Source organism: Empidonax traillii, unplaced genomic scaffold (genome assembly GCF_003031625.1).
Source record: "Empidonax traillii isolate 1590-97213 ecotype Southwest subspecies unplaced genomic scaffold, ASM303162v1 scaffold450:size721730, whole genome shotgun sequence".
Classification (NCBI taxonomy): Eukaryota; Metazoa; Chordata; class Aves; order Passeriformes; family Tyrannidae; genus Empidonax; species Empidonax traillii.
In genome coordinates, this window is record NW_020955643.1 from 531577 (window position 1) to 546535 (window position 14959).

Here is a 14959-nt window from a genome sequence, read left to right on the forward strand (position 1 = left end):
GGAATCGCCCACAGCTGCTCCCGAGGAGCTGGTCCCACCGAGGCAGAGCTGGGCTCACGCCTCATCAGAGCTACTGATTTTGGAAACTAGAACAGAGCAGGGGGAAGCCGCCAACACTAACTTCCTAAAGGTTAATACTTACAACTACATTTTGGCTGATATTTCCAAAGCTGCCTGGAGGGAATGGCTGCCCAGTGCCCATTAATTTTAATAGGAACTGGGCAGGCACAGTCCTTCTGAGGCTTTGACTATTCCAGCCTATTACTGGTGGTGACATAAGGTTTGATATTGCAGGAGGCTGATTACCTGCTGGGAGCACTGAAGCTAATGCAGCTCCTATGCTTTGGCTTGAAAATTGAATATGCAAAATGCATGAAGAGTGTGGCTATGCTTACCATAAATAATGAGACTGAAATGAAAGTGGTTCAGATGGAAAGGGCCTAACCCAAAGCTAGTTAGCAATGAGTGTTCCTGATGATTCAGAAATAGACTGATACAGTTCAGCACACACTTGTTGGTCTTTTCCCTGAAGACCTTTGCATAAGGGGTATTACATTTGAAGCTTAAGCTTTTAACCTGGTTTGTAAATTTATTCTTTTTTGATGGGAAATTGCGTCAGGTTTCAAAAGGTTTTCAGTGCCAGTAAACAATAACACACAGAGCTGGGTGCTTTGCAATTACATTTGAATTTTAGGAATTTCAAACCCTCCCCCATTTCATTTTGTTATCAAACCTAACTACACAGAACACATTTAGACCATGTCCATTGTAATCACAGATCATTTCTGATCACAGTTTCCATCCTGCCGTGTGTTAATGAGCAACTCAGCTGGGAAATCTGCAAACTCAAGTGGATAAATTTTGCTAGAATCCTCACTTCTGGGCACCAGGGGTGATTGGTAGAATGCAAGCCAGGTAGCAAAACTATAATTTACTTAATTTGTGTTTACAAATGCTGTTTTTTTCCTGCAATGATCACACAAAACTTACAAGTGCTGTATCAAAAGAGTAATAAAAATGGATTCTGCAATACTGCCTCATTATTGCTCATCCAGGGAAGTCCAGGACTGCTTTCTCCCACAAATAGAATAGATTAAAAAATTCTAAGTCAATATTTGCAATGCAGAATTAATTGGTACCACTGCTAAAACTGATTTATCATCAGGTTATTGCAAATAAATGCATGGAAAAAAAGAAACCAATTTTGGTCAACCAAGCAATAAAAAAATACTGTATGAAATGAAGTCAAACTGTAACTGAAGACTGCAAGAGGTTTTTTTGTCTCTAACACATATATGAATGTTATGAATCTGCTCTACAGTTCTTTGTCTTGACTTTCAGTCCGTGGTCTACCCATTGCTCACCAGTATGCTGAGGTATTATTTGATCAAATAATGCTTATTACTTTGCATTTTGTGGGTATAGCAAAAGACACTGGAAGTCTTCAAAGCCAGCTGTCCCTACAGTGAAGCTGTTTCCAGCCTCTTGTGGTTGAGAGCCAGCACTACTGTTCTTCTAATTTCCAAGCAACATTTAATGTTGAGGAGCTTATATCTATTAAATCCCCCAGTGTTTTCTCAGCCTTTCTCCATCCCTCATGCCCATGTGTCGATCTGACAGCAGATTCACACTCCATCCTTTGCTCTGCTGCCCTACAATTCTTCTCTCCCAGCAGGGGCTGCCTGTTCTGCTGAGCAGCCAGAGCTTTTCTCCACACCTGGTCCCACAAGTTAATTCACCTGTGTCCTTGGATAACTAATTGGGATCCAAGTGTTCACTACACTAATGGACTTGGGGTTTTATATTTAACAGGGATTGCAGGTGCTCTTGTTTTAAACCACATTCATCCAGTTAGCAATTTTCAAAAGGAGGAAAGGAAACTTCTAAAGGAAATAGAGTTCATTTGTTATTTGCATAACTATATTACATACAACCATATTTGATGGTATTTCATGGAGGGGTCTGGAGAAAAAGAAGAGGGCATTTTGTAATAAGGAAACCAATACAGAGATATGTTTTCTACTCCCATTTGAGTTAATGGGAGATTTGCCTTTGTCCTCAGTTAAGACAGTGTCATTTGCTTCTCAATTTCATTCCTGAGTGATGGTTTGTGCTGATGTTTCACCTTGCTGTTCATGAGTCCTGGGCACATTTGGAAGATAAAAAAAAAAATGTACTGACCATGCACATGCATCTTGGAAACTCTGCTGTATGCTCTCTGCCTAGGAACTGTAATCAAAACGAAATGATTACACAAACCCACATATTAAAAGCCATTCATCTGCCTGCAGAATAGTTTTTATGTACTAATGACACAGGGCGGGATGCTTAAATTGTGGAGCACAGATCCTTTCCACACCGCTTTCTTTTGCATGATAGGCTCAAAAGGGACAGGCAGCACTTTTTAAATATTATTGGAATTTTCCATACTCCATCTTGCTTAACCTTGAATGGTTATTGTAGCAAACTGAGTAGTCTATGCATACAACTCCCAAGAGGAATAATGCGTTCTTTGACACCTACATATAGAGAGCTATTCCAAAATCTGCAGGTTATGCATGTGCTGAGTATCACACTTCCTCAGCACAAAGTCTAAGATTTGAAATAAATCCCTTGCTTGAGATGTACTTACTTGATTCCTGAGCTTAAGACAATTCTGCAATGTTAATGCATAAAAATCACCCAAAACAGACTATAGACTGACAAACTGCTGAGGAGTTTGGGTCCTACAGAGTATACAGGTTGTATTCTGAGAGGAGGAACTGGAAATGTGTCTGTGATCAACTGTATGGCCAATTGATTCCCTGAAATCAATTAAACACTTGTTGACTTGCCCACCTCCAGTGGCAGTTGCCAGATTAATTCAAGTGGTTCAACACAATGGGCAATCTCAGTGCTAAATGAGTGACTCCTGTTTGATTTCTCTGCATCAGTCAAAAGATTAAGGATCTGTTTGCTTCCTTCAAGGATTTGGCCACCGTCTCTTCAAAATTTCAGTGTGCAGTAACTTCAGGTCCTTGTCTCTTAATTTAAAGAGAGTGCAGTGGGGAGGAGCATTTTTCAGTTTTCCTTAATCCTCCACTTCTTTCGTGTTCAAATCCTGATCCTACAAGTCACATTCAAGCCTTGTGAACCAGTTCCATGTTTACAGAGGGAAGGTATCTTCAACAGAAAATTAAAGAAGACTTGAGGGTTAATACAACACTGTGATCATATATTTTCTACAGTTTATAGAGATCCCAGTAATCACATGGCATTTCCCAGCCCTGGTGCACCACAAACACAGTATTTGATGCAGAATAGAGGTATGATGGGAACTCATGCAGAATTAGCCATTTAGCAATATGGCCTTCCCTGCAGAGATAGTCACTGGAATTACTGCAAGGGTTTGGTGTGAGGGGACACAGCACAGATGTTAACCTGACCCTAATGTTTCCCAAAGCTCCCCTTGGCCACTGATTAGCTGGACGCTGCTCCCATATATCCCCTGAAGACAGTGAGCAAGGATTAATAGCCAGTCACCATTCTGTTCATTTTCCTAAACTCAACAAACCGTGTCCTCATTTGGCTCAAACCAGCAGGTCTCTCTGGATCTCGAGAGCCAGTTTACACCAGCTGAAAATCTGCCCCTGGGTGTCAAACAGCTTTCTGAGAGCACTTTGGATGTCGTGCTTGGGCTCTTCTGCTCAAGGCAGAGGTGGACCCAGTGCTTGTTTAAAGGCAGGGCGTAAAGCTTTAAAGCTTTTACTCCTAAGACACCACACATCCTGTGTCAGCTGGGACACCACTCCACACATACGCAGTAAATGGTAGCAAAACACTTTCTCTTGCAGGGCAGATACAGACCAGAGTCTGCACCTTCCTGACATGCGGAAATCTCTCCCTCAGCACTGTTGGATGCTGGGTGTTGTGAGAGGAGCCTCCCTTAGCATGGCTGAAGCTTTTCTGGCCCCTAGAGCTGCCACCTGCAGATTCACAGGTAGTTCACTGAGGGCTCAGGCCCCTCTTCTGGTCTCAACGAGGTAAACCTCTGTATGCAAAGCTGTGAAACCCCTTCTCCTAGTTGTTCTCCATGTTCTCCAGGCAGTATTCCCAGTCCTGATGTTACTGATCTCATGGTTCTCACCTGTATGGTCCTGCCTGTGCCTTCGTCCCTGCAAAGGAATTTTATCCAAGGGTTTTTTTTTTTTTTTTCCCATCCAGCTTTTGCTTCTTTTTCCCTGTGGTGCCTGGCACACTGGCATGGCTGGCTGCCCTCCCTGCATCACAAACCCCTCACCAGGCTCTTTTCAGTCCTGTGATCAACACTTAATGCTACCTATCAGAGGAGAAAGCTCCTACTGTTTTTCCATTTAGCCTCTAGTGGGCTCATTGCAAGTATTTGAGAGAAAGGTTGCTCTCCCCTCTACGTAGGTGAAGTAATTATATGTTCCTGTGCATCTTCACACTGTTCCATGGCTGTACCAGTCCCTAATTTCACCACAGGGATGCTGCTTGTGCACCTTGGTTGGCTGTGAGGGCTCTGCACCCTCTGTGTCAGCACTGAAATCTGTCAGCTGGAGCCTGGAAAAATGACCACCCCTCAGGTAGATGGAGATAGTGCCATGACTTATGTCTTTTTTCCCCTCTTAAGTAGAAAAAGAAACTGTTTTTCCTGCGGAAATTGGGATTTAAGTGAGCTCTCTGCACTTCATCAGGGGTGGATTAGTCAGCTGTTCTATAGGCTCGATATTAAAAAGGGTGGTTGCTTTGCTGCGCAGAAAACCACAATGTCAATTGGAGAAGAAAGAAATACAAGACACAGGTAGGGAGATAAATTATAGCTGAGATGAAGATGTACTCACATAAACCCACAGTCAGAGGATCTCATTAGCTGCACCATCTTCACACCAGAAAGACATGATCATCTGTCTCTCTCTCTCCCTAATGCCTGGTGGAGGTTTGCATGCGGCATGAACGGTGCAGCCCTCGCTGGGAGATGGGGAAATGCCTGACTGGGAAGCCCTCACTGCAAACTGGCTGAGTTGGGCTGCAGATCTGATCCTTGGACATCCTCCTCCTGTGTGCCTTAATCACTGAGAACATCCTGTATCTGAACAGCCCTGGGTGCTGTAACGTACCCCGTGTCAGGATGGGTCTGCAGCATGTGCACAGAAATACCCACATATTTATATGTAAGCACAGATATATGTACATATACCCACACACAGGTTGCTTGTACAAATACTTGCTCATGGCCTCTCTGCTCTCCCCAGGCTGCTCACTGACGGTCTGGGTTCAGGAGATGATACTGTGCTCTGACACAAAAACTCACCCACCATGGGCAGGGTCAGGCACTTACCTTCCCTCTGCTCCCTTCAGCCTCTGTCCTGCAGATGAGAAGAAAAACTAGTAATGAGAGCTGCTGTGCCTTGGTAAATGAACTAATTAGTCTGCATCATCCCTGCCAGTTTTGCTTTTGCTCCCCCCGAAGTCAACACCTCTCAGGATCTGGCTGTGATTTCAGGGTGGCTGCAAGGGCGTTTCAAGAAGACACATTTCTGGACAAAAAGAAAAGTCTTAAAATATTCCTGTACACAGTACTGGAATACTGTGTATTCTATCTCTCATTTTTTTTTAATAGGTTATGTGTTATTCTGTGATTTTTTCTTTTTTTTTGAATTTATACTAAATGGGTGTCAGTGGGGAAGAGATACATTTTTTCCCTCCTTACAAATGAAGTCATCTGAATTCCCCAAATAAAAATAAATATGAGCCTACCGCTCAGTTCCAGTGGTGCTGCAGAAGGACAGGGCTATAGATTTTCCCAGGAGTGTGGAATAATTCACCAAGGCTGCTCGTTATTCATATAGACAGTGCATTAATAATATGGGACCCTGAGATCTCTTCTTATCTAGGCCGAAGCACAGCTAGAGGGATGAGAAGCTGACTCCTTGGATTTCAAAAAGCATTTTTTCCCCATTCTTCGAGAAATAAGAATTGATTGAAAGTATTTTCACAGAGTGGGGAAAAAAAGGCTTTCTGGTGATACCACCTGAAGTACACATTAGATAAATAGAAAACTATTGGCTTTGTGACTGTGAACTGTTTTCACTTGATGTAAGTGCTGATAGATACAGGATTCTCTCTAACAAAGCATTTACTAAGGACCTGACCCAAAGTCAATAGGAGTCTTTCATTTGACTCTACAAGGCTGGAATCCTGCTCTCAGTCCAGAGAGGGCTGGAAAGTGGCTGTATATCCCATGCCCATCTCTTGGATGGTGCAAGCTGGGGTAGCACCAGTGCTGTGGGAGGATCCATGGGCTGAGGACCAGCTCAGAGACCCACAAGGGGCTGTGCTGCACCTCTGTCCTGAATGTATGCTCACTCTGTAGTAGGTATCTTATCCATAATTTAAAAATTAAACTCAATTAGCTCATGTCAGCAGTGTGGCTGCTCTTACCATCTGCCTTAAGGACTGACATACCAGATATGAAACTTTAATTTGTAGGTCCTGGATGAGAGAAAGGAGAGAAAATGCCAGCAAAAGGAACATGTGCTGGTGAATGATGACCTCTCTCTGCTCCCACTATTGCACATGGAAAAATAAGGATGAGCAGTAGCAACTATCCAGCAGCGTGACTGGAGAGGTGCGAGGTGGCCCACAGAGGCATTAAAAGTCATGGTGCTCCCAGTGGTCACTAGGACTTGTGTCTGGTTTGATAATGCAGTCCTGATGAAGTCTGATCTAAATTCACAGGGCCACGTGGTGGCTGGTGATGGACTATCCTCAAACTAATAGAAATCTGAAGTATGTACCTGCATGATAATATTTCATACACAGTGGAATGATCTGAAACTTCAGGTGATCCAAAGCCAGTCTGTGAGAAAGGGAAACACTGGATTAATTTCATTTTACTGCTCTCTGTCAGTGAATGATTTCCCTTTCCCCTGATGAATGACTGCTATAAAACAGGACAACAGTAGACCATGAAGAAGTAAAACACTAGTCCTGCTGCCCGAGAGCTAATGCTTCAAATCCTGTGTTGCAGACAACATGGAACCAGATCACTTCAGATCTCTGCAGAGACCTATCTTACAAGGAATAATTTAGAAGGAGAAATACTGCACAGCATTTCAGTAGCGACTTCCTTTTTCCTCACTGGTTTTGATGAGTGTTAAAACCACCTCATTTCCTAAAAGCACTGGCAACATGCACAACCTGCATGAAAGTCCCTTTGTGACTGATTTCAAAAGCCAGTGCAGGTGCTTTTCTCTTACTCCGCACTCTGTGGTCCAACAAATTTCACAGATAATTATGCAAGAAATATGAGGTTGCCTGTGAAAGAGCTTAAAATAGACTGGAAGAAGATTGAAGGGAAGGGAACAGAAAAACTGAAACATTTCAAAAGTGTGTCTGAGAGCATCATTGTAACATAGTAAACTTCAGTATAGATGAACAAATTATGTATTATTCAAAAACCTCAAAGAACATACAGACAAAACCACCCACTGACTGTACAGAATGGTTCAATACCACTTTAAAGGGTATGGTAAAAAGCACATTATTTCCAGTATAAAAGTGACAGTAAATTATAAGTATCTTGTATCCCTATTACATTTTTATAGTAATGATATGAAGTATTAAGACTGAGAGAGTATTGTCAGAGCTCTTCTGTTAATACTTAATTCAGCAACCCTGTCAGCTCACTTGGCCTCTGTTCCCCTCCTCTTTTATCCTAGAGCACAGGAAAGGTGGAGACTCCCATGTCCAATCAAACATCCACAACTTTTATAAAGAGTACTAAAATGAACTGCTTAAAAAACCCCAAACAACAAACAGAACAAAGAAAAAAGTAAATGAGGTGGCCACAAGACTGTTTTGCTGATGGAAGCAACCAAAGAAAACTGCAAGTCAAGTGCAGACAAGCCATAAAGAACAATAAAACCCCCAGAAATAAGTGTATTAACCGCTTCCCTGCTGCCACTTGCTCACTGTTGTTCTCTGGCTCCCACAGCCAGCTCTGTTCATGCCACAGAAGAAAATCTGAGCTTATTCAGAAAGGTGACATCAATTTTGCATGAAGATTAGGTCAATGAAGAATGAGAGGTGGACGTTACAGTCCTGACCCAAATATGGCAGTTTTGATACAACCTTTACATTTGATACCGTCACAACAAAGTTATTTAGAAGTTATGAAACCGTGTGTGATGCCAAGATCTGGTAAAACCATCAAACCTAGAGCAATCTGCAGCCCTTTATTTGAACAAAGTGTCTTGGGTTGTAAGAAAGCAAAAACAAAGGCAAAATGCCTTTTCAGGAGGCAGTGTGAGGGCAAATCCCTGAATAATATCTAAATGTTTTGAAAATATGCTGAGTACATCTCAGAAAGTGTAAAACCTAGTGTGAGATTAAATAGTCTTAATCTTTACAATATGGTAGATAAGGAAGGTAGAAAGTTGCAGATGACCTTTTGTACAGAAGAAACAAAAAATCCCAAATCTTTGTGTGAGTAAAAGTAATGACGTCAGTGGGGCCCCGTGGGAAGTTCTGGGAGTTTGCCTTGGCAAGAGCAGACCAACCAAATAGGACGAAGTTTTGACTTAAACAAGGTCAGTATGTCAGAGGTCACAAAGCAAAGCCTGGGATAAAACAAAGGCCAAAGAAAATGTCCCTTGGATTAATTTTTACCAGCAGCATATTGGGCTTTTGAACCCTTCACCAGCCTTCTACAAAAGCAGCTGTGGGCTGACTACCACAACTAAACTTGAAAGGGGAAGACATTCCTTTGTAGTTCACGTTTTCTGGCTTTGAAGTCACAGTGAGTCTTACCAGCGACTTCAATGGGACTTGCTTTACACTTTTATATTACTCATTGTTTTATCCTTATTCCTTTCAAAATTCTAGACAATAACATTTCTTTTTATCGTAATCCTGACGAGCAATTAGGCTTCAGTCCACACCTGCACCCGACTTCTTTCTTAACAAAGCATTCTTTGAGCTTCTCTTCTCTGAACAGAGTTATGAGAGCTGAATTAATGGTGTCTCTCTGCTCTGTCCACTGCCTCTGTTTTTCATGACCTGCTGAAGAACATGAAATTCTTCAATGCTGGTACAGCTGATCTTTGCTTAAGACCAGCTGCAGATTTCACGTAGAGTTTTAGGAGTGTGCTTAGCTGAAAAAGAAAAGATTCTTTCTATCAGGGTAATTAAGCAATAACAGAATGACAGAACGTGGATTAAAGTGTAATCATTCACAGGTGCATTCATAGCAGGGTTTTAGTCATGAGTTCAGAAGCTGAATCACATTCCTAGTGTAACAAGCCATGAAATACTGCTTCATAGCTTAAAAATTTGAAAGTGTTTTGGAAATAAAACATTTCTTTTGTGTCTTTAATACATAAACCAGATAGGCACATGCCATGAATACTTGCTGAGAAAACATGAGGTTCTCATTGCTCCAAGGTACCCCCAACTCTCATCTTTTTGATGTCAAATGTGCAAGACTGAGCTTTGCCTGCACAACCCTCCATTCCACAGCATCCACCAATTCTCCTGTCTAAGGATGGGCTACAACAGGGCCAGCCCCTGCTCCCTTCTCGTGCCTTTGCAGACCGTGATTGAGGGAAGGTACCCAGAGGAAAACATTTTTCCCAGTGTTTGTTTGCACAGCTCTCCCCTCTCGCTCACTTGGAGGGAAGCTGAATGCCAAATGAGGGAAAGTTGGGTGCTTCCAAAACGTGCAGATACACCACCCCCCAGGAGTCCAGCCAAGGAAAGGGTGAGGAGAGCTCAGTGCAGAGCCAACCTCAGCTGCAGCCAAAGCAACCCGTGGCTCTTGGAAGCACCTCTGGGCTGTGGGTTGGTTCAAATAATAGCACAGGACATTTACCATAAAGAACAGCAAGGGGTTTTTACAAGATACTCCACAAAGCTGCTGCACAGAGGGATTCTGCAACACTGAGAAGCTTCTTCGGGAAGGGGAACTAATGGGATTAGTACCACTTACTCCCCATCTTCTTATGTGATTTGTATTTTGCTAAGCCCTTCCAAGCCCTGTTTCCCTCCCCACCTTGCAGCCATGGCAGAGGAACCCCAGAGAGGAAAATACCCTGACGTGAAACCCAGACACCTGATAAGAAACCCAGACACAAATAACATGGTGCTTTTCCTTCAGCAAAACAAAAAATCCCCGTGACAAGCAACAGCACCATTGATTTCAAAAGACAAAGATTTTTTCCAGCTTTTTTTAAATGTTTGTTCCAGGGCAAGAACACAAGATTCATTTCTTTATCTTATTTTGCCACTGGCTTTCCAAATGAAATCAAAATGAATGGCAGTTGTCCTTTGAAATATTTATGAAGCAAACATAATGTGGCCCCGATGGGGCCACCAGGGATAATTTTTGTCCAGTTATTTATTAAGGGCTTCATAATGCCCCAGAATCTCTTGTGCTTATCAAAATACCTATAACTGGGTACTAAACTCCCAGTTTTTTGTTAAATCTTCCCATGACCCACCTGCACAGAACCATGCACAAAAATGGTGCAGGCATGGAAGGTGGTCCAAATATATACTTATCCTTATAGAGTTTTCCATTTTGTTAATTAAAGAACACAACAAAATTCCTATGCATAAAGGATAGACTGGCAGCTATCTACTGGATAGTACACAGAGAAATATATATACAGGAGGAGGTACTTGCCATCAACACAGGAAGGTCTGTTTCTTGTAGTCCCAGCCACTTTCCCAGGTAGACAGGAGCATTTTACTGTTTGTGATCTTTCCTCAATTCGATTCTTATTACAGCATCTGTGTGCTGCTATAACTTCACACGTTCCTCCTTCTGGCAAAAAAAAAAAAAAAAAGGAAGAGAAGAAGAAAAAAGAGAATATTGACACTGATTAGGAAGAGCAGCAGTGGCTAATCAAAGCACCCAGGCATGCTCCTGCCTGTGACTCTGCCTGGCTCCTACACAGGTGGGATTAGGATGTGATTTCTCCCATTACTGTGCTTCCAAATAAGCCAGGTGCTGCTTTGCCTCGTTTTCAATAGAAAATGTAGATAAATGTCCCTTGCCTGTCTTATATTAGAAGCTTCTCTGACACCCACATAATTTTTGGCCTAAAAATGACTGTGTCGAGTTCTGGGCCTGAAGAAATGTAGGTGAAATACTACAGAAAATGTGCAACAACTGTTGACTGATTTTGTGCTTGTAACTAGGGAGGCCTCTTCCATAAATGTTCTCTCATACAAGGACAGGGACTAAGGGAATTCATCTAGAAATAAGATTTTTCTCCAAATATTTGATTCTGTGCTCGTACTCAGCCCTTAGGGAATGACAATGAGTCTCTCCAAATCACAGTGTGGTCCAACAGCACTTCCCTTTGCTACTCCACTCACTAAATTGGCAGTTTTAAGGCAGGAAACATTCCCATTGTGTGCAAGATCACCAGGCTTAATTTGTCTTCTCCCTAATTGTTCTTTACGAGCATTTGCAACAGTTTTATTAGATGGAGAACACAGAGGTGTGATAGACAGATAGACAATGGCTTTGGGTCTGTGAATAGTTGGTGTTTGTGGCATATGCTGAGCACGGAAATGATGTGTCAGGTGTGCCATTCCCCTTCACCTCAGCTCTGCAGTGCAAGGAGACAAACACCACAGTGGGCTAATGCACTGCCCAAGTAATTTCTCCATTCCTCAGTTAAGATTGTATTTAGCTCATAATCACTGAGTGTTTAATAGTGTCAGTCTGTTCCCCACAGATATTTGGCTCCTTTATGAAACTGCAGCATAAATTTGGCAGGATTATTTTAAACTTAGTACAAAACCTCATGCACAGCCCACTGAAGAGCGGGATGTGTAAGAGGCTTTTCCAGAAGAGCATTATTTCTTCACGCCATTGTGAATTGCTAACTGTACAGTTCTTTTGCTACACCACATTATTCATGTCTTTGGCTTTCACTCTTTTTGAACCAATATTGAGAGCCTTTGAACACCCCAGAACCCTGCAGCCAGGTGGGAGGATTAGCAGTGTGGAGATGCTGATCCAGGTCTGGCTGTGAAGAAAGGGGTTTTGGTAGAGGTTTGGGAGTCCAGTGGCATCTCCCAGCTCAGCAGAGAGTCCTGTTACCTGGGGATTCTGCAAATGTGACATTTCTGTGGTGAAGCACTGGGGTAGGCGGGCAGGGACAAATCTCTTCCCTGAGTGTTAAGGTCACGTGGTGATGTGTCATAAGGTGTACCTGGAGCATGAAGAGGTACAACAGCTACCAGTGAACACCCACAAAGTGTGGAAATGCTTCATAATATTAAATTTTAAACCCCCTGACATTCCAAGGTGAGTCAGTGGACGGAAGTGTGGGAACATCCAAGCTAAAGAGCTTGGGTTCTGTGGCCATGGGGTTCAGCACTGGGGTTCTGCAAGCATGAGACTGTGTAGTAAATATTTAAGTCATCTGGACAGACATGCTGCTGCATTTAGTAGTTATCAAGTGCATTTGGCCTGCTGACACAAGCTTTTTGAAAGGCAATAGGTGTCAGAGAAGAGAGATCCCAACAATTCAGAGAGCCATCATCTGACAAACGGCCTTTGAAGTGTCTCTTAGGAGTGAGAGGAATTGTGATAATCAACCCAGCCCCAAATGTTTGCATTTGCTATGAAGTAATCCTTCACATAAACTCCCTGTTCCCCCATCCAAATCATATTGAAAGCAATGAAAGGATCCTCATTGGTTTAATCCATCTTATGGTCATGCCCTAGGAGGAGAAAGATTTGTGATTTTATTGATTGCAACCCCAACAATAAAGATAATGTATGCAGTAATAAGCATTTCTAATTTTAGGCTACACAGACTGTGTGGTAAATATCTGTGAATAACCTAAATGCTTAATTTTCTCTATTAATTTGCTGTATGAGTGCTAATAACCACATGAGCTAGTCTTGCTTATTTGGTTATCTATTCAAAATAATGGGATGTGGTGGAGGAGCTTTATAACACCTTTAATTGTTATGTGGAAGCTGAAGTTGCTGAAGCAATAAAGAATTTAGCTCAAAGTGTATAGCTGTTTAGGAGGGGCAAAACATAATGAAACTATAAAAGCAATGAACCCCCCCCCCCTTTTTTTTTTAACTGCTAGACAGTTAAGCACATTAATTGGAAGTTTTATCTGCACGGATTATAACTGTGCACAAATTATAATAATCATGATAATAGAAAGACCCTTCCCAGAGCTGACACAGAAGAAAAAAATCCATCTCACATGGAGAAAGTTCTGCACGTTACACACCCCGTTTTTCCTGGAAAATTTATTTGTGGGATCAGATTTTTCCATTAGGGCATGTTTGGCCTATGAATGACTGCTGGGTAGCATTGCATACAATGTGTTTTGCTGGTTTATGTTTTACCAGTGATGCATACACGTGTCAGACTTCCAAAAAGCCACATACAAAATGGGAATAGAGGTACCCAGACAGATACAAATGGACAGAGTGAGACTAGGAAAAAACCTTACTGAAAAAGCACACCCTTGACTACATTATTCACAGGAATGTGTATACCACAAATATACTGGGGGTAGGACGTTCAACTTAAAGCTCCATTTCAGGTGTATAAATGAGGAAACAGATTAGAGTGGGGAGAGGAACATGAATCAGTCTTCAGTTTCCACTGAAAAACATTCAAGGTGTTCAGAGGTACAAGCAAAGTACCTCTTTATTCTGTGATTTAAATTTTTTATTTCCTACTTCTTCTCTGGGGGGAGGGGAAGGAGAGCTCCAAGAAATGCTCTAATACCAACATCTGAGGACTTCAGCTCCTGAGCCAGTGTTTGGTTTGGTTTTTTTTTTCTCAGTGGTTCATCTGGATTATGGAAAGACCTGGTGAGAAATTACAGTGCTGGGAGTCCTGAAAAAAAAAAAGTGAATTATTGACCTGATAGGCTGTGAATGCTGCAAATGTCTGAATCCTTGTCACAAAACCCAGAGATGTCTTCTTTTTTTTTTTTTTTTTTTTAAGTTTATGGTCTATTGAGCTATGGTAGCTTCTGGTTTTGATTCCACAGTAACAGCCTCATCCAACTCCTTCAAGTCAATAGGGGATTTGCTTTTGAACTTAAAAGGAGAGGAAAGGGCCTAAAATCCTCTAAGAAAGTGTCTTCTAAATGTTTTGTTGACAGTTACATTTCATGAAGTGGCTGCTTATCCACCTGACAAGAAAAATATCTTTTTCCTTTTTTTTTTTTTAATAATTCCCTTCTGCCCTAAGAAAATCAGAAAAAGCTTAGAAATGGAATAGGAACTTGCAGATCAGGAAGAGCTTTGATCTTCCTTCAAGAAGCTTCAGAGATGAACAAAAATGTCCTTACGTGACTTATATCCTCTTCACACCAAACATTATCAGGACTTGATAGTAAGAACAGCTGATCCTTTCTGAGCACTCAGTGCACAGGATGCCCTCAACTTTGCACGAAGAAAATGTGACACCTACCAAAGCAAGAGGGACAGAACTGGCTGCCAGGAAGTATTCTGGAATGTTGCAGATGGCAGCTATCTGCGTCATTGCAACTCTGCTCGTATTTCCAGGCCTTCCAGAAATCTTGGTTCTGCATAGGCTTAAAACACAAAATTGTGGAAATAACACATCGTTCTTATTGTAAAACAGGGACAACCATTTGCTACCCCTGCTAATGGTTTAATTCTAATTGGAGGACACTAAACTCCTGAAGTTGTGTTCTTTTTTGTCTCTGTTATAAGGCCACCTTGAGTTTACACACTGCAGAGTAAAATATTTTATCGTAAGTATGAGCCTGCTGTGGGAGGCTGTGATTTAAAATATCTAATCACCTCTAAGGTCTGAGTACATGCCTGGCAGAAGCCAAAAAGCCATCTTCTAGTCATCTCTGTTTTTTATATCTCTAGCTGAGGGGTAATAATAAAAGCATATTTTGCACTTCAAAATTATAACTTGCCTCC

At 41.9% G+C, this 14959-nt stretch overlaps 1 protein-coding gene across 1 annotated transcript in view; it reads right to left on the reverse strand.

Moving 5' to 3' along the window:
• TAFA1 (TAFA chemokine like family member 1) overlaps nucleotides 1-14959 on the reverse strand; it is a 214656-nt gene that overhangs the window by 29795 nt on the left and 169902 nt on the right. Inside the window, exon 3 of the mRNA XM_027895138.1 lies at nucleotides 10688-10828. Within this exon, the coding sequence (XP_027750939.1) occupies nucleotides 10688-10828 (141 nt within the window). The remainder of the gene's footprint in view (nucleotides 1-10687; nucleotides 10829-14959) is intronic.